Source organism: Leucoraja erinacea, chromosome 31, assembly GCF_028641065.1.
Source record: "Leucoraja erinacea ecotype New England chromosome 31, Leri_hhj_1, whole genome shotgun sequence".
In the NCBI taxonomy this organism is placed as follows: Eukaryota; Metazoa; Chordata; class Chondrichthyes; order Rajiformes; family Rajidae; genus Leucoraja; species Leucoraja erinaceus.
The window spans coordinates 17,364,083-17,385,443 of NC_073407.1; the positions used below are offsets into that span (position 1 = coordinate 17,364,083).

Consider the following 21,361-nt stretch of genomic DNA (forward strand, 5'->3'; position numbering starts at 1 on the left):
TTTTGGTTTTGTATGCTGTAATTGTTATATGTTATATGGTTTCACACTTGTTTTTTATTCTTTTATTCTGTTCGAAATAAAGAATTAAATAAAAAAATTAAAAAATTAAAAATTAGAATCTAACATCTACGGTTTCTTATGTTTCCTTAAATAACTTATTAAACTGTTGTGTTGCCCCAGTAACTCTGTGTCACACCCCCTTCCAAGGCCAAAGCTGTTGAGGAGATCAACAGGGCTCTGTGCAGTTACAATGTGACCCTCAACCTTCTGTATTCCAAACAGTGGTTGGAACTGAGTGACAAATCAGATGACAATCCAAAGCAAAGGGATGACAAAGTGAGCTCAGAGGATCAGGAGAACTGTTACCAGCTCACACGATCTGAGAAAATAGAAATAACAAGAGCACTTCATGGAGACAGACAGTGAGCACTTCACTCATCCTATCTGATCAGTTGATGCACTTTTTCAGCTAATTTTTTACACGTTTTATGAAAACAATTGAAAAGTTTTTCAGGTTCATATTTCCTAGCATTCAAACCTATATGTAGCAAAACACCATAGAAATAGTGGAATTTAACGTGTGAATTTCTGGGTGTGAATTGCATCAAATTGCATTATTCTGTGTGACTCTGCTGTTGGGGCTCCACAGGGTAGATCGGCACAAATTGGCCCAGGAACCACTGCTGCTGCACTTTTCCGGGGTAACTAAATGTTCACAGTGCAGTATTGAAAATAGACACAAAGTGCAGGAGTAACTCAGCGGGCCAGGCAGTTTCTCTGTACACTTTTCTCAATAGGGCCGTGCTGAAATTGGATTCTGGTTGGATAAGTCCCATAAAAAGTCAATTCTTTATACCCCATCTTTGCTGTGCCCCTCACTTGATCCAACAATGCGATCTCATCCTGAGCTCCTGATCTTCCCTCTAATCAGTCTGAATTCCCACTCTCCCTTTGGTCCTGAGCCCCTGATTTAAACAAGAGCCACGAATGCCCGCAGGGTGCCCTGAATTCCTCCCCGAATCCTTCCCTGCCACTTGAATGACATCCAGACCCTCTCCCCACCCCTTTCTGGCTGGGCACCTAATATTGCCTCCACTAAACCTTGCCCTAAGCCATCACATCTGCATCAGCAAAAGTGGACAATGCCTTTTCAACAACACTTGCTGAACTCTGCAAAACCAAGCACACAATCAAAACATTTGTTAGCGATCGTTGCTCGGGCCACTGGGGCCATTTGAATAAATAAAGCCTTATTTATTTGAAGAGAAGGGAGGTAGATAATAATAATAATAATAATTTTATTTATAGAGCACTTTAAAAACAAACATAGCTGCAACAAAGTGCTGTACATCACTAATCATTGACAAAAAAGTTAGTACACACCAAAAATAACAATCAAAAGAAATAGTAGGAAAAGACATGTAAAATAAAGAAACATCAAAAACACCACAAACAGAAGCAACGCCTCAGGCATGGTCAAAAGCCAGGGAGTACAAATGTGTTTTAACACTGGATTAAGATGGTACAGTTGTGGTCGCCTCTGCCTTGACTGGACGTTGGTAGCCTTGCCCATGACGGTACCTGGAATGGTTAACTTCAATGTCCGTCATGAACTGTACTTGGAATGGTTAACGTAACTGTACTTTGTGAACTGTACTTGCAATGGTTAACTGCATTTAGTTGCCTCAACGTTTGACCCTCCTGTCATTTTCTTTCTAGGCACAGTTGCCATGGATCTACAGAATACAGAGTGCCGCCCATCCAGTCGCACCACTTTGACTCTGCCTACGGAGAATGGAGCTGGAGGTCGAAGGCCCAGCATTGCACCCGTCCTGGAAATCGCAGACACTTCTGCCATTCTGCCCTGCGATCTCTTAAACGACCAGTCGGAAGATGAAGCAAATCCGTCTGATGATGAGAGTTCACCTACCCCCGAGTGAGTTAGCTATCTTAAGGATGAATTTGAACCGATAATTAATGGCTGAGTCATTAGATATTTCTGTTTGTGCTTGTGTTTGGTGTAGCTGACCTCAGCACAGTGGCACAGCTAGTACAATGCCAGAGACCCAGGTTCGATCCTGACCTCGGGTGCTGTCTGTCACCGCATGTGTTTCCTCTGGCTGCTCTGGTTCCCCCCCCCCCCCCCCCCACTTCTCAAAAACATGCGGGTTTGTAGGTTAATTGGTCTCTGTAAATTGCCCCCAGTGTGGAGGGAGTGGATGAGAAAGTGGGATGGGATAGGACAGCATGGACTCAGTGGGCCAAAGGGCCTGTTTCCTTGCTCTATCTTTCAATCAATTCAATTCATTCCCTGGGATTGTGGACAAGCGGTTTTATAAAACTGTGGATCCCCCAAGTACATTCAAACACAGAAGCATACGAATATCATGAATCTCAAACTACCTGAGTTCCTCCTCTACACCTGAGATTGGAATGTTCTCTTTTCTTGCTTGCAACGCTGAATAACAATGTATTCCCTCAGCCCTCTTTATAACCTCCAACTGACCGCTGAGTCTATGACTAGAATGATACCAATGTCCCCTCAGCCCATTTGATTTCATCTTTCCAGAATAACAATCCAATTGTATTCTTTCTGTTGCATCCACCTGTGTTTTTAAGTGAGTTTTTAAAGGTCATGTCAGTATATAAAACAACTGTAAAGTGCTGTGTATTTGTTCAGATAGTACTTTAGATGCTTATTTACTCCATTGACCAATTTATCTGCATTGGTGGTGGTAAATTACTTATCCCTCAACTATTGGCTTTAACTGCTACTAATTTGGGTGACACAGTAATGCACAGGTAGTAGTCACTACCTCACAGCGCCAGAGACCTGGGTTCCACCCTAACCTCGGGTGCTGTCTGTACGATGTTTGCACATTTTTCCAGTGACCACATGGGCTTCCTTTGGTTGCTCCACTTTCCTCCCACATCCTAAAAGACGAGTGGTTTTACAAGTTAAACTACCTCTGTAAATTCCCACCCCCATGTGTAAGATGTGGGTGTGAAAGTGGAATAACATGGAACTAGTGGATGCAGTGGGCCGAAGGGCCTATTTCCATGTTGTTGTATCTCTAAAACTAAATCTAAATCTGTTTCCTTCAATTCCCTGCTTATACATGTGCCTATGTGCCCTATTTAAAACCTCCTTAAACACTACTATTGTATCTACCTCCACTCCTTAACTTGAGAAATAATGTGCTTACTTTACTGTGAATAATTCACTGGGTAGTAAGGGAATGGAAGGACATGAAACGTGCAGGTAGATGATATTCATTGATCGTGGCATCAGGTTCAACACAGACTGCACTTCACGGGACAGAAGGGTCTGTTCCTGTGCTGTATTGTTCTGTGTTCTATATGGTAGAGAACATATCAAGGTTGAGAAATGCAAGGAACTGCAGATGCTGTAATCTTACTGTAAAATTTTTAGGCAGTAGCTTAATCGGGTGGTCTAGATTCAGGGGCATGGTGCCACAGTGGTAGAGTATTGCTGCCTTACAGAACCAGAGACTCAGGTTCCATCCTGTCTGTGGATGCTGTCTGTACGGAGTTTCTGCGTTCTCCACGTATGAATGGAAGTTTTCTACGGGTGCTCCAGTTTCCTCCCACACTCCAAAGACGTACAGGTTTGTAAGTTAATTGGCTCTGGTAAAATTGCCCCTAGTGTGTAGGATTGTGCTAGTGTGCGGGGATCACTGGTCGGCACAGACTCGGTGGGCCGAAGGGCCTGTTTCCGCACTGTATCTCTAAACTAAACAAACCTAAACATTGATTAGAATATTTATTGAGCCACATAAGCAGAAATCCAACCTATCTATGGTGTGTGATCTGCTTGTGTGGCTCAGTATCAAAATAATATTCAAGAACACTTCTGTAAAGCATCTTTAGATGTTCTATATGTGCAAATTATTGTTGAATTTGATTTGATTCAATTAGATTCAAACAATAGACTAGGGAAGATATGAAATGCATAAGACCATCAAAAAAGATTCTGGATAGTGGTACATCAAAGATAAACATTTTGTTTTAGAAAGAGAGATTAGGGCAACATTTTAACTTTGAAAAAAGCCTTTTGATGAGTGAAGTGGGAAATGCAGAAGGAAGCTGAATGGTAGAGAAAATAAATAAAGTGGGAGATTTACTGTAGAAGTCGTAATAAGAAATGAAGAGTGGCGGTCACCATCTGGTTTCGTGATTTGCGGTACTACATATCTGTTCAAAAGGAGAAGGATGATTCAGATTAATCAGGGACACTCGCCAAGAACTCTTACAGAGCAGAGGCGCTTCATCTATCCAAGACCATTCATATTTGCTCATGGCAAGCCCAGAAACATAGAGGAGGCAAGACATCGGCTGAATATCTTAAAAAATAATTTTCTGAGGCATTTAATGAGGTAGCTCATGAGAAAATTAAAATGTACATTAATGCACATGGATGAAAGTTGCATAGAAAGAATATCCAGTCATTTTTTTGGTAGGATTTTGACGTGCCACAGAGATTTGTGTTGCTATCTCTTATATTTTCCATTTATTTAAATGACTTGGACATGCATGCAAAACTAATGACTTTAAGATTTGCTAATTATACCAATTTAGAGAGCAGTGGGCTGTGAAGATGAAAGGCAAGAAATTACAGAGATGGACTGGTTAGTGATTGGGTCGTGAACTTGACGATTCAGCTTTCAGCATCTGTTAATCTGCTCCATTTCTATCTTGCTTTAAAGTGGTTTATCAATTCTAAGCCTTGCTCAAACTGCTTGCAGTGACAGCCCATATTCACCATCCCAACCCCCAGCCTGTTACCCCTGCATTATCCTTATGCGGTCTTTCAACCAATCAAACCCAGCTTTATACCTTGATCCAGTGGCCTTAGTGCAAAGTGGAGCAGCTTACAAGGGGCTCAGTAGTATCACAGGAACATGGACTCGGTCAATACACAAAACATAAAGTATACTGTACATAAATTAAAATTAAAAAGAAAAAGACATGAGTGCAAAGGACAATTAAAAAAAACTAAGTGCATGGTAGTGCAGGAGGTGGGCCGCATGGCTCATTTGTCAAGGACGGCTCCGTTGTCAAAGGAGGATTAGGGTTGTGCAACTTGGTTCCAGAATCTGATGGTTATAGGAAAGTCGCTGTATCTGAACCTGGTGTTGTGGAGCTTCTGGCTTCCGTTCCTCCTGCGGGATAGCAGCATTGAGAAGAGGCCATGGCCTGGATGGTGGAACCCTTGATAACAGATGCCACCTTTGTGAGGCAACTCCTCATATGGAGACAACAATGCCCATGATGGACTGGGCTGATTCACTGCTCTCTGCAGCCTTTTGTGTTCCTGTGTGTTGGAATTACCCTTACAAGGCCATGATGCAACCAGTCAGGGTACTTTATGTAGTACTTCAGTAGAAGTTTGTTAGAGTATTCAATGATATGCAGAATCGCATATAAGAAATTAGAATTGATGGCTTATACATCTCTGTGCTGGGCCCAGGGCAGAACAATACAAGTGATAGATCTTGTGGCATCACCCGAGATCTTTTCACATGATGATCATGTAAGCAAGTTAAAACATATATTTAAAATGGAAGCCAATATATTTAAAATGGAAGCCAATAAATTTGCTTAAACTTTTAACTGATTTAAATGTAATTAAAACAAACGTTATATAACACATGAGATAAATTCACTCACCTGTGCTTACCTATCTGATCCTGATCAGTGACCATTGCAAATAGATGGAATGGTTCCATATATGAGGCGTAAAGCTCGGGGGGCAGATATAAGTGAATGCGGGCCCTCAGTTTGGCATGACGAAGCACTGTAGTGAGTCCAGTCATGGTACAATAGTTAACATGAAAGTTGGAGGTCAGGTATATTAGTGTCTGACCTCCAACTCATTACTGTAACGATGTTCCCAATGCGTCTGCGTGGAAGTCAGGAACATGCTGATTCAAGCAGTGCTGTTCATTCAGCGGTTCTCTGGAGAACCGTCAGCTGCTGCTCAGTTGATCCGGGCCATTGGCTTTGACGAAAGCTGTAAAGGGCAGCACATTATGAAACAAACAAAAATAACTGACCGTATGCATTTAAAAAAGCATTGTGGACAAGGGAAAACTAAAATGCAAAACGGGTAAAGATGTGAAGTGTGAGTGTGAATTTGCAATTTTGTTGGCTTCTCCTGCAAGACTAATGCAAAGGTTCATCGGTGGCAAATTCCTTTGCATAGAAATGCAAAATGGCAATTGTGGGCGGAAAACAGCAGTAAAAGGACATAACCCCAACACAAGATTCATACAGAAGATTGACACAAAAAGCTGGAGTAACTCAGCGGGTCAGACAACATCTCTAGAGAAAAGGAATAGGTGACGTTTCAGGTCGAGATCCTTCTCCAGACATACAGATGGAGGAACAGATTGATCTGCAGTGCACAGACAGTTGAGATTGGAATGTAGAACATAAACATAGAACGGTACAGCACAGGAATAGGCCCTTTGGCCACAATGTCTGTGCCAAACATGATGCCAAGTTAAACTAATCCCCTTAGCCTGCACCTGATCCTGATCTTCAGTACACAGATAGTTGAGATTGGAATAAATAACATAGAACAGTGCAGCACAGGAATAGGTCCCCTGTACTAAACATGATGCATAGTTAAATTAATCTTGTCTGCCTGCTTATGACCGACATCCATCCATTCCCTGCATATCCATGTGCCGAACTAAAAGCCTCTTAAACGCCACAATTGTACCTCCAACCTGGGTGCCCACCACCCTGTGTTAAAAAACAAACTGGACCTGCAAGCTCTTTTAAACTTTGCCCCTCTCAACTTAAAGCTATTGTGAACAATATGAATGAACAAATTTACAAAGCAGCCCTGGATGATTTTTGGATATGTATATAGAAACATCAAATATAGGTAATAGGAAGAAATCTGTAGGAAGGAACTGCAGAACCATTTTACATTTCCTTATCAGCATCCGCTTTGCTCTGTCGTTTTCACACCTGACCCTTCAATATCTCTAGACTCCCTCTCCCCTGGGAGAGGCTCAGTCTGAAGAAGGGTCTCGACCCGAAACGTCGCCCATTCCTTCTCTCCAGAGATGCTGCCTGTCCCGGCTGAGTTACTCCAGCCTTTGTGTCTATATATGAGGAAGTAATGTTTGAATGATACTTTGATTAAGCCATGTTAAAAATACCACGAGTAAGTCTGGCATACTGAGGAGGATATCAGCGGTTAGGGAAGGGTACATCAAAAACTCACGACAATCATAAGAGCACTGAGAGGTTTTGAACAAAGACTGAATATTGCCGTTTTCTCTCCAACTGAGATGATAAATGTGGATTCAAAACAATAAAAATGTCTCCATTGTTTCTTAACGAAAGAATGGTTCCACTGTCGAGATGATCAATAAAATGTAACGTTGACTAAATGTGGTAGTGAGTGAATTAGAAACTAAACAGCAAAATGAATGACATTGCTTCCATCAGAGGATGATTAGAACATTCATTATCTCAAGTAGTCATTATAAAACGATGAGCCCTGATTTTTCAGTTAATTTTGTCCAAATGTGACATTCATCAATATCAAAATCTAGTCTAGAGATTTGTTGGAAGGCGAAGAATATGAAATAATGTGGAAAAAGCAAATGGATGTAACTTCTCAGACATTTGCGCCTTCTCCAGTTATGAAACTTTGCTATTTTCCCCCCTCTGTAATTACTATTTTCCTTTCAATTAATTTATGCAATTGTTCAAAATAAACATTAATTTGACTGGACCATGGGCACTGCAGTTCATTGATGAAATAGACCCAATTCCTCAAAACCCTGAGGAAGTTTGGAACTGACTATACTTGTGGCATGAATCATTTATTTCCTCACCACTTACAGCTTGATTTGATATAATTTTATGATAACTCATTTTGTAGATCAGGACCGTTCCCATGCATTTCTACACGTTGAGTCTAATTGCTTAGTGATTTGTTGTCATACAACAGTATTATTTAAAGCTGAGTTATTGGTGGTTATTATTTTGTAGTTTGCTAAAAGTGAAACTTAATTTGCAACACTTATGTTCTGCCATTAGGACTTGTGAGCCCAATAAGACATAGCTGCTGAAAATATTTATGCAACTTTGAGAAACTGAAACAGTGAATTTAGAACTGTGGACATTGTGGTTTGTGGTTGTGGTGAACTTTGTGGTTCGTCGTGTTAATCTGAAGTGGCTTTATATTCATGCTGCATATGAAAATGGAAAGGTTCATGTTCATGTCAGTCTTCTCCCACTGAAAAAATAAGAAACTAAACGGGCATGGAGAGAAGTCATGTCTGCCCTTTATACACTAAGTCTGACTGTGGAATATAGAATGAAAAAAGCCACATTCTAATATTAGGGTGTTCTAGTTAGACCATACCTGCAGTACTATGTTCACCTCCTGTTGTTGAGATGTAAGTAAACTCTTCTGGTATTAGAAGCACTAAAAAGAAAATGCATTGGCCGATCACGAAATGCAACAATATAATTTTATCCCCCAAAAAACTGTGACTGTGCAAATGCTTTATGGTTCCAGGTCTCCAAGCCCAAAGTAACACCTATGGGTAGAACTCTAATTTATCTACATGATTCTTACTGCACATCTTATTCATGCCCATGAACATTAGGTCATTGACTGCCAATTCCGACCCAAGCCATTGCCTGCTCACAGCCTCGTCAACTCCACCTCCGGCAATGCTGATCCTGACCCAACCTGCAAGGTTCCACCACCACCTTCACCTCAACAAGACTTTAGCAGCAGTGTCCTAAGCACTGAATTACAGCTGCAGATTTTAGAATTATAGATTTTGCACATAGCAAGTTAATTTTAAAACTGTTTCCTGATAACAAGACATTTATTTAATGGGCTTTTACGTAATTATTACCAGCCACACACGGAAATAACCTTTGATATTGTGTGTACAAAGATTGCAGTGTTCAATCTAATCAATGTATAGATTTTCTTTAAACAGCTGATAAAATCTGAAATGTATGCAGAAAAATGAGATTCACTGTTCAATGTTGCATGTGCCTCAGTAACAATGGGCTTTCACAGAGTATTTGGGTCTCCAGTGGTGGTTGTTGTTACTGTCATTGTAACTGAGGGACACCTAGTATAGCATGGAATTCCTTCAGCCAAAATGATGTCCTGTTTACTGAATGAATCTGCTTGAAACACATTCAGGATGGTGCTCCTCGGTGCTTCTGGAATTTTTTTAGGATGTAACAAGTGGAATGGATAAGGGAGAGACAGTGGATGTGGTGTATCTGGACTTTCAAAAAACCATTGACAAGGTCCCACACAAGAGATCAGTGTGCAAAATTAGAGCACATGGTATTGGGGGTAAGGTATTGACATGGATAGAGAACTGGTTGGCAGACAGGAAGCAAAAAGTAGGAATTGTGTTTAAGAAGGAACTGCAGATGCTGGAGAATCGAAGGTTACACAAAAAAGCTGGAGAAACTCAGCGGGTGCAGCAGCATCTATGGAGCGAAGGAAATAGGCAACGTTTCGGGCCGAAACCCTTCTTCAGACTGCCCAGTCGACCCAAAGAGTAGGAATTAATGGGCCCTTTTCAGAATGGCAGGCAGTGACGAGTGGGGTGATGCAAGACTCGGTGCTAGGACCCCAGTTATTTACAATATATATTAACGATTTAGATGAGGGAATTAAATGTGACATCTCCAAGTTTGTGGATGACACAAAGCTGAGTGGCAGTGCGAGCTACGATGAGGATGCTATGAGGCTGCAGGGTGACTTGGATAGGTTGGGTGAGTGTGCAGATGCAGTATAATGTGGATAAATGTGAGGTTATCCACTTTGGTGGCAAGAATAGGAAGGCAGATTATTATCTGAATGGTGTAAGAAAGAACTGCAGATGCTAGTTTGAATCGAAGGAGACACAAATTGCTGGAGTAACTCAGCGGGTGATGCAGCTGATCCAGAGATGCTGCCTCCCTGCTGAGTTACTCCAGCATTTTGTGTATTATCTGAATGGTGTCAGATTAGGAAAAGGCGATGTTCAACGAGACCTGGGTGTGCTTGTACATCAGTCACTGAAAGTAAGCATGCAGGTGCAGCAGGCAGTGAAGAAAACTAATGGCACGTTGGCCTTCATTGCGAGAGAATTTGAGTTTAGGAGCAAGGAGGTCCTACTGCAGTTGTACAGGGCCCTGGTGAGACAGCACCTGGAATATTGTGTGCAATTTTGGTCTCCTAATTTGAGGAAGGACATTAATCTGGTAGGTTCAACAGATTAATTTCCGGGATGGCGGGACTGACGTATGATGAAAGAATGGGTCGACTGGGCTTGTATTCACTGGAATTTAGAAGGATGAGAGGATATCTTATAGAAAAATATACAATTCTTAAAGGATTGGACCGGCTACATGCAGGGAAAATGTTCCCGATGCTGGGGGAGTAATAATAATAATAAGGGGTAGGCCATTTAGGTGAAACTTCTTCACCCAGAGAGTTGTGAATCTGTGGAATTAATCTACCACAGAAGGCAGTGGAGGCCAATTCACTGGATGTTTGCAGGAGAGAGTTAGATTTAGCTCTTAGGGCTAAAGGAATTAAGGGATATGGGGGGAAAAGCAGGAACGAGGTACTGATTTTAGATGATCAGCCATGATCATATTGAGTGACGGTGCTGGTTCGAAGGGCCGAATGGTCCACTCCTGCACCTATTTCCTAATGCCGAATTTCAGGACTACTATTTGTCAAGATTCATATTTTGTTTAAGTGGCTACCAAACTATTTTCTTTGTCAAATAAAAGTAGTATGAATGAATTGATTGATGTTCTGGTGATTATTTGGCTTAGTAATGTTTTCCAAAAAGGTGGTTGAGTGAATAATCATTGATTTGGGTGCTTTTTAATTTTATAGGATAATGGAAATGATCAATTACAAGGAATTGAGTTGAATTTACAGCCGACAGATCATTGGTGATGTTTCTGCTTCAGATTCTCCCACCTCCCACGTACATTATTCACCTCACTTCATTTTGTTGACATATCTTTCCATTCCTATCCCTTTCACACGCCTGTCTAATTTCCTTTAAATCTGCGCTATTTACCTATTTCCATGTCATAAGACAAACTCGTGTTTGTGGTAATCAGCAACAATATTTAATTGTGTTTCACTTATGTGGGACTTTGTCCCTTGTTCCCATCCATAACTGATGATAATAATAATAATAATAATAATAATATCTTTTATTATCATTGCACATAAGTGCAACGGGATTTGGGAATGCAGCTTCCATCCGATGTCATAACTTAAATAACTAATAAAATTTAGATTTTATGATAGATTAAATTTAAATTAAGATTTAGATGATAGATATCGTACCTTCTCTATATTAATCTGCTTTTAAATTATGAACGTAATCTAATATCCAGATGAGACTATTTACTATGAATCTGTGGCTGGGAAATATATTTTTAGACCATTAAATCATTGGCCGTAAGAAGAGACCATTCCACCCACCGTGTCTCTAAAAGAGCAATTATTCCAAGTCCTTGCTTATTATCTATACGCCCACAAATATGTATTTGTTTTAGAAGACCAAACGTCCTCTTGGAAAAGAATATTCAGACTTTAGAATTATATCAGCAAAGCGAATCAAAACTACAACGTCAAAAAATAATAATTGTTAGAATGAAAGCTCTAATTGTAGTATTTCTATTTTTATTTTCTCCACTTTTTCAGTGTTTTGCGTATTTTGCTCCCTTCATTGACAGTTCGATGACTGAGCGCATCAAATGACGTGGATCTGAGTCATGCAGTTCCACTTTCAATCTCCACCCCAGTCTAACTGAACAGATCTCCGAAGCTTCAATTATGGGGTGCCACAATTAGCCTTCACTTCTCATGAACCCTACCGCAAAGTGAAGTATTTAGAGTGAACAGAGTCGTGTAGAGAGCTCTGACGCTCAAAGTATTAAGTAAGCTGCTGCTAGTTTGTGAAGAAAGACTACTTCCTGAGCCTGTAAAAGTATTCACAAAGGTGACCTTCTAACATTGATCGCTTTTAACAGTGGCAATGCATTTTGCAAGTTTGTAAAACAAAAGCAGAGTCAAACTTGCAGAATCTGGGAGATGCAGGCATTTCAAGGTTACAATTCTTAGAACTCCTTTTTTTTTGGCGTGGGTGTGCTAATGGACTCCACATCGCTGCTGACTGGCTCTCGTTGTGATAGCTGGTGTGGCTACAATTTGTCTGAGACAACTCTTGAACCAGTGCTATTTCACAGTGGTGTTCGCATTTCCCATACTTTTGACGTATCATATTGTACAAAAAATATATATTTCATCAATTCCCATTAAATTCCAACAATGAATTGCATTTGTAGATCCATTTATGTTTCAGTTCAGTTTCTCCTTTATGTTCTTGTGCTGCAATTGAACCACATTTATTAGCTTCAGTCAAACCAGCACAACATCAGCATATTTGTAGACAATGGCAATTCCTTACAGGTGACAGGTTGTAACCTCTAATTAGTTCCCAGCGAGGCAGCCACAAACATGAGTATGCGTGTTCAGTATTACATTGTACCTGACCTTGCAATCAAACACACATGCTGTCACGTTATAGTGTATTGACATTTTGTGCATTCAATAAAATTAACATAGTTAAGGCAATTATACACCAATGTATATGCTCAGCACTGTATTGACACAGGGAGCTGCAGATGCTGGAATCACGAGCAAAGCACTAAGTGCAGGAGGCACTCAGTGGATCAGACTCTTCTCAATTTGTTGCCTGAACTGCTGAATTCCTCCAGCACTTAGTGTTTTGCTCAAGAACATTGTGGTGTTAAATTACATTGTTCCATCATTTTATGAAGTGCTTCAGTGCAAGTAACGTCAGTGGGTTTTTTTTCCATTTCTCCTTGTACTTGAGAATCACTGCAATCCTGCTGGTGAAACTGGATCCAAAATTGATGAAGGAATTTCAATATATTTTGAAGAAAGAATAGAATGGGACTTCAATTGCAAGACTGTGCATGAGATAGTGCTTCCATGCCGCCCGAGTCTTTCCAGTTGGCGACGTCGTGTGTCTGGGAAATGCTATCAGGCATTGCATTTTAGAATGTCATAAGACCATAGACATAGGAGCAGAATTAGGCCATTCTGCCCATCAATTCGGCTCCGCCATTTGATCATGGCTGATCTATTTTTTTTTACTCTCAAACCGGCCCGCTCTCTGTAACCTTTGACACCCTCATCTGTCCATTTCCTCCACAGATGCCGCCTGACCAGCTGAGTTCCTCCAGCACTTGGGTTTCTGCTCAAGCTTCTGGCATCTGCAGTTTTTTGCATCTCTCTTTTATGTTTAACTTGCAGCGTTTGCTTACATTCTCCTCCAAATTATCCTTCAGACCAAAGAAGTTTATGAGCAGATTTAATGAAGTGGTGGAAAGCGGGGAAGGATTTTGATATGAAGTAAATGAACCAGTCATCATTGTCAGAATGTTATTATCTAACAGAGACAGATGTTGTGAATAAACACAGTCGAGATGATGAAAATCCCCCCCAAAAAAACGGCAGTTTCTGAAAATGTGAAATAAAACCAAAAGGACTGGAAACACTCAGCCTGTCAGACAGCCTCTGTGGAAAGAGAAACGGTTAACATTTCATATTGTAGTGAAGTTTCCCAGACTTGAAACTTTAATTGCTTCACTTCTGTAGAGCAAGGAACAGTACAATGCAGGGCCACTATGATGTGCCCAACATGATGCACTAATATTCAGAAAAATGAATTCAGAACATTACACTAATCTCCTCTGTCTCCGTGTGATCCATATCCTTCCATTCTCCGCATATCACATGTTTTTACCTAAAACCCCCTGAAACCTCATTATCGTATCCAGCTCCACCACTACCCCTGGCAGTGCATACCAGGCACGCACCACTCTCTGTGTGTAAAAAAAAACGCCTGCATATCTCCTTTCAATTTTGCCCCTCTCACCTCAAACCTTTGCACGCTAATCTCTGGCATTTCCTCACTTGTGGCTGCAAGACCCAACCGGAACAAATGGATAGGTTTCATTTTTTTAAAATTAAATTCTGCTTTCGGCCAAATAAGGAATTTAAATAGTTGTAAAAAAGATTTGTCATATAATTAGCATTCTCATTTCCGGATGTAAAAGTTCCACCATTTAATCCTAGCAACGTTCTTTGATTTCCATTAGTACTTGTGCCACTACCTCACAGTGAGACTGTTTCATCTTCAGCCAAGGTCTCCTGCCTTTTGAGTGAAGCTAATGGCTAACCAAGTAGCAGCTTTGTTTCACAGAAGGATCATATAGTGTTTAGTTCCATTTCAGTTTCTATGTGGTCAAAAAGAGGGAAGAGTTAGTCATCCATTTAGTGCAGGATTCATTTTCAATTATTGACTGAACAAGATATTAGCTACTTAACCTCGGGGAAAGTTGCTTTGTCCTTGGAACTATTTTATAGTGCAGATTGTCCAGAATAATGCCAGGGTGAAAATGATTAAATTATGAGGCAGATACAAGGAACTGCAGATGCTAGACTCTTGAGTGAAAAGCACAAAGTGCTGGACTAACATCTCTGGAGAACATGGATAAACATTTTGTGTTGGGACTTGTCCTTCAAACTGATTGTAATGAGTGGCGGGGGGAAGCTGGAAGAGAGATAGGGACGGGACAAAGCCGTGTAAGTGATAGGTGGATACAAGGGAGGGAGGTTGATTGGCAGTGTCTGAAGGAGGGTCTCGACCCGAAACGTCACCTATTCCTTTTCTCCAGAGATGCAGTCTGGCCCGTTGAGTTACTCCAGCTTTTTGTGTCTATCTGGGGTTGATTGGCAGTTGGATGGAGAAAGACCGGAGACAAAAAGGAGGCAAAAGGCAGTGAAGGTGGTGAAAATAGGAGCAAAAGAGTGAGTCCAGAGAAAGGGCTGTAGGTGGAAGCGGTGGGGGGGGGGGGGGGGGGGGGGGGGGGGGGGGTAGTGGGAAAAATGGGTGAGCATCTATGAAGAGCCGTTTGAGGCAGTTCCCATTCCACATAGATTATTATACCTTGCGTGGACATGGTTGAAGGGCGATCTTGTCAAGGTTTATGAACTGGTAAACAAATGAATTAGGAAGATGATAGGGGCCACTACCACCAATGATAAAGAAAACTGAATTAGAAGACAATATCTTAAAATTATACCTTCGTCACGTAGAATCTATGTGTGAAACAAAGAGTGTGCAAATCTAGAGAACACTATCTCAAGAAGTCTCACAGTGAGGCAGTGTGTATTGGGATTTTGAAGCCTGACAATGCTGAGAAGTATTTCCAATAAGAACTTGGAAATAATGAGGTTCAGATCGGCCACTGAGTTGCAACAAGCTCAAGTTAAAAAATTGGAATACATAGAACATAAATCAGCACAGCATAGGTATAGGTCTTTCGGCCCACAATGTCTATGCCCAGCTAGATGTCAAGTTGAATTAATGTCCTCTAACTGCTTGTGATCCATATCGCTCCATTGCCAGCATATCTAAATGCCTATCTAGAAGCCTCTTAAATGCAGTTTGTGCTTTCACAATCATCCCTGACATTCATCCCAAGTACCTACCACTCTCTGTGTATAAAAACAAAACTTGCTCTGCACACTCCTTTAAACTGTGCCTCTCTCACCTTAAGGTTATGCCCTCTACTCTTTGCACTAAGGGAAACAAGGTTCTGACTGACTAGCCTATTTGTGCCGCTCATAACTGTATACATGTCTCCCATGAGGTCTCCCTTCAGCCTCCAACGCTCCAGAGAAAACAATCAGGCTTTGTGGACTCAAACCTTAATTCCCTTTGGGAACAATTACCTACTTTGCTATTGTATCTAATCACTGTAAAGGATTGCAATGTTGAGGATATTTTCCAATTAAATGCATGAAGGGTAGTCATTAGGCTGGGTGGTCAAAACAATGCCTGAAAGAACCATTAGCAAAATCTGAAGAATATTTTCTGAAGAACAGCTCAGCCCATTTTAGAAACTGGGCAAAATTCCAAATAGTGAACATTATTTCTTATTTACAATTGACTGAAATCTATTGATCACTGAGCTGAGACTTAGTCTGATGGTATGGTGTTTCAATTTAAATGTCATTTAGTGAAGTAAATTTTGGATTCAAAGTGTATTTTTCTGTGTGTTTTGGGTTGGCTAGCTTTTAACAATGGGTTTGCAAACACAGCCTATGATTGAGCCAATGGCACCATCTTGTGGTGATATGGATCTTCTTTCAGAGAAGCATTTTTTAAAATTGTTTATGTAGCTTTATAAAGAAAAAAACTTTGCAGCATCACAAACAACTTATAGCCAATAAAGTATTTTGCCATGCAATGATTATTGTGAGGTATTTGTTTCTGCACAGTCAATATCAAGAAACTAACTGCTTGAGGAACTCAGTGAGTCAGGAAGCATCAGTAAAGGCACAGGGATAGTTGAAATACTGCATTTGGGCATCATCTAGATCCTGGCAACATGTTCAGCACGGAGATTGTGGTTCCTGTGTGTCCAGTTGTACTGTTTTATGATCCACAGAGTTCCTCCAGTAGGTTGTTCCTTGCTCCAGATCACAGCATCCGTGTCAGCTTGTGCACAGTTACATCTTGCAATACAATTGAGACCAAATAACCTTAATCTCATACAGGAGGAGGCTCATCAGAGCGTTCATAAGCTCATGGCTGATCTGATTGGAACCTCAACCTGAACCTTGTATTCCCATGCCCCACTGTAACCTTTCCTTATCGAAAATCTTTCCACCACTGCCTTAAAAATACTTGAGAACTCTGTTTCCACTGCCACTTGAGGAACTCCAAACACTCACAACTCATTGACAGGAGACATTTTAAATGGGTGATCCCTTAATTTATTTTTAATAACTTAAATTCCAGATTCCCACAAGAAGAAATCTACTCTTGTCAAGACCCTTTAGAATTTTGTTTTAATGCCTTGTATCCAAAAATAAGTTTAATTTTAAGACAATGTTAATTTGCTGATGAGCATTAGCCATCACTTCTGAGTATTATTCACTTTGTGTGCCCTTTTAAAGAGGATGGACATATATATTAGTTGTAAAGGAGTGGAACTCAACTCCATGCACCAGTTATGGTTTGGCTCCCCATTATGCAATTAACTCAATTTCCTTTTGTGGTGTATCATGATTTCCAGCCTATTTCATACTGTACCATACACATCATCCCACCATACTAAAGTCACCAATTCTGAGAAAATCGTTGATGGAAAATATTAGAGATCGTTGCTGACAAATTCTACTTGTGTATCAAATATCATAGCCCATTGTGTTTCTTCTGTTTGTATCCAGGTACGTGAAAGGATACCCTCCCAATTCGCCTTACATTGGAAGTTCTCCAACTCTCTGCCATCTATTACCTGTGAAGGCTTCATTCTGCTGCCTGAGATTAGACAGGGTAAGACCTTCAAGATGATCCCGGTTGACTGCGCAGACTGGTTGTTCTGTGTTTCCAGGGCACCAATTGCAGAAGAAGAGATGAACAAGAATGGATAAGTTTTACAAAGGTCTTTAAGATGTATCAAATCCACGATGATGCTGATGCTTAGATTTTTAGTGTTTTTTTTATATCGGATCTAGGGCATCCAGTTATATAAGCTCGTGTTTAGAAAGTATTGTTGAGGCCATATAGTATTTTCCTTATACAAAAGTAATGGAGCTCACCATTTGGTAGTATTTGTGACAAACGACAACTATAGGCAGTGATTTGATGTTACATAAAATTTATAACACTGAATTTGGCCAAGTAGTGTGTTTTGGTTTCCATGCTCCCCACAAGCCTCCAACCACAATATGGTATCAGCTCCCATTAGCTTACTGTTCGTCCTCATATATGCGGTACAACAGGAACCCAGGTTCCATTCAAACCTCCAATTTGCCTTTGTTGAGTTTCCACTTTCTCCCGTAAAATTAAAACTGCCCACATTTACTCCCAATGTTCCATTTTCCTCCCATGTCCCAAAGATGTGCAGAGATGCACTTGAAGCATTTAGTCTATCATTGTGCAGGTCACAGCTTTTCAAGAACACATTAAGTTATTTTTAAATGTGGTGAGGTTTCTACCTCTAGTACCCTTTTGGGCAACGAGTTTCAGATACCTATCACACTCCAGGTGAAAATGTTCCTCCCAACTTCCCATTAACCAGTTGGTTTAATTCTCAGCCGTCGAGATTTTGACAGAAGTGCTGGATTAACTCAGCATGTCTGACAGCATCCAAGGAGGAATGTACAGGTAATGTTTTGGGTCAGGATCTGAAGAAGGATCCTGACCCAAAATGTCACCTATCCGTGTTCTCCAGAGATGCTCCCTGACCTGCTGAGTTACTCCAGCACTTTGTACCTTTTTTTTTCTAAAACCAGCATCTGCGGTTCCTTGTTTTTCTTGATTGCTTCAGGAGTCTGGTAGCAGTGGGGAAGAAGCTGTACTTAAATCTCCATCAATTTTAAAAAGTCCAGGTATTGGTTCTGAGATCTCTCTCTACCATGTTGGTCACAGCGTCTCATTAAAAGGAGGTAGAAATACAATCTTAATACAAAGTTAATTTTACCAAATAAAATTAAAAATAAAAGAAAGAACATTTCTGTTGAATATCTTTTCACAATTTCGGAATTTCATAATTAGTGGGCAATGGGTGAAGTTTTTTTAAAGTAATGTAGTCAGTAGTTTTACATCCAATCTCAAAAAAATCAGCAATGGAACTGTCCATTCCAATTGGTTCTGAAATATTGTGCTACATTTTGAGAGTTCTTCAGGACCCCAAGACCTGTCCTTGCCTGTGATTTATTTGATAGGGTAAAACCTAGGTGGCCATGGGGATAAGCTGTAAGCAGCGAATAGGAGCAACCAGTTAAGGAGAACAAAGACAAAAGAACATAGACATTAGACGGGAAGAGTTGCAAAGGAGAAGACGTGGCATGTCACGTAGGGTACGCCTTACTCCCAGAGGGGAAGGGAGAAGGCAACAAGCTGCAGGCTAGTGAATTTGTCACGCCATCTCTCCTTCCCACCTGTGTGTACTTTAGTTTCAGAAGAGAGAACAGTACAGCACAGCAACAGGCCCTTCAGCCCACAATGTCTGCGCCAAACATGATGCCGTTGAACTAATCTCCTCTGCCTGCATGGGATCCATACCACTCCATTCCCTGCATATCCATGCACCTATCTAAGTTCTTTATTGTATCTGTTTCCACAACCACCCTTGGCAGCACAGCACATTCCAGGCACCCGCTGTGTAAATATCGTTCCCCGTACATGCCTTTTTAACTTTGCCCCTCAAATATATGCCCTGCAGTTTTGTCATTGTTCAAGGTTTACTTTAAACAATTTACATTATGTTGAGACAGCATTTTTAGTCCAACCTTTGCTAAATGTTTCCACCACTATCAATCACAGGTCTCCTAGGAATTGTGACATCAGTGTGGTATGGGTGAACGGCCACCCAGGGTTTTTTTAGTACAAGAGCATTCTGATTAAAAGCTGCTGAATGTTTATGGCATTGTAGCTTTCTGGTCTTGTGGTTTCACTTCAACTCCGTTACGCAGAGGTAAATGTCCAGGCTTCAAATAAACAAGTACTGCAATCTGAGATTCAAAAGTCAAACATGATTGAATGCTAAGTGAGAACATCTATATCTTGTTTAAGACATACCTACATCTATATCTTATTTCTCCACATTGATTTTTCCTGTCAGAAGAACAAAAGACACTCATCAGTCTACTATCTGTTGCATTTCAGTCAGTGTTATAGCTGACCTGTAAAAGTGGAAGATTATTTAATGAATGATGATACCCACATATGTTGGCAATGAACTCTTCCTGTAAATCAAGTAGGGGACCCTGGATTCCTGGTTCTGGTATCCAGAGCCATATCTCACAGCCTTTTGATCCAAAACATTGCCTTACATTGTTCACCAGAGATGCTACCTGACCCACTAAGTTACTTTGTGCCTTTTGTTCAAAATTCCAGCATTGCAGTCCCTTGTGTCTACAGAAATTCCAACCATGTATTATTGGCATTCAATGACACCACTGCCAACAAGATAGATAGATAGATCCTTTATTGTCATTCAGACCTTACGGTCTGAACGAAACTATGTTGCCTGCAGTCATACACAGAATCAATAATAACAAAACATACAATAAACACCAATTTAAACATCCACCACAGTGAGTTCACCAAGCACATCCTCACTGTGATGGAGGCAAAGTCTTAGTCTCGCCTTCAACATCGTGAGAGTCATCATTAATCAGACAGTTAACTAAACCGGTCACACAGATATCATAGCTATAAAGAGAAGGTCAGAGATGAGATATCTATGTGCAAGGTGAAGGTGAGGGGTGTGGGGGAATACTCTCCACTTGCCTGGATGAGTGCAACCTCAATAACACTTGAAGCCCAAAACCATCCAAAGCAAAGCAGACGATTAATTGGAGACACAATGAACTGCAGATGTTGGACACTTGTGCAACGCTGTAGAAACTCAGTGGACGAACCTGAAACAGGTCATGACCAGAAACATTATCTGTCTATTCCCTCCACAAATGCTGACTGACCCACTGAGTTCCTCCGTCATTTTAGCCCAGTTGATAGATTTTCTTAAACAAACCACCCAAAACATTCACACCTTTTACCCCAAGTAGACAGGTGGTGCAGTGACTTACCTGTACTGCTGTGAGACCGCTGCTCAAACCTATCACCTCCACCACCAAGGACAACACGTGCAAGTATATAATTTGTTATCACTGGGTCTAAATAAATGAGTCGCCGGTAACTTTTCAAGAGCATTTAGTGATGTTGCTACTGATCCTAGAACCTGAGCATTCAGCTTGAGATCAGTTTATTGTCACAGACACCAGGGTGCAATGAAATTCTTCATTCACGAGGCTCATAGAGTAAATAGTGTACATGAAGTGATATTAACTACAACAATACATACAATAGCAATTGCAAAACAGCAGAATGGTACAATATGGTTCAATCTGAACTCATACAAGTAGAGTTAAGAGTAAGTGCGTAGGGCAGCACTTTTGGGAAAATGATATGAAAGGGATGATTGTTCAGGAGTCTGATAGCAAGTTGTTCTTAATGTTGCATTTTTGTTTAAATATATTGATTTAGCGGCGATCTCTCTCTCTCTCTCTATATATATATATATATATATCAATTACAGACTCTTGTGGCAGCATGCATGAATAAAAAGCACTCTGAATACAAAGATAATTTTATCAAAAATATTTTTAAGAAAGAACATTTCTTTTGAATACCTTATGGCTTCTGAA

General features: G+C 40.6%; 1 protein-coding gene across 7 annotated transcripts in view; it reads left to right on the forward strand.

Annotated features, from left to right (window-relative positions):
- kcnt1b (potassium sodium-activated channel subfamily T member 1b) overlaps positions 1-21,361 on the forward strand; it is a 266,028-nt gene that overhangs the window by 217,908 nt on the left and 26,759 nt on the right. For all 7 annotated transcript variants that reach the window (XM_055660124.1, XM_055660122.1, XM_055660118.1 and 4 more), the window contains 2 exons: positions 1,720-1,936; positions 17,375-17,480. In XM_055660124.1, coding sequence (XP_055516099.1) covers positions 1,720-1,936; positions 17,375-17,480 — 323 coding nt within the window. The remainder of the gene's footprint in view (positions 1-1,719; positions 1,937-17,374; positions 17,481-21,361) is intronic.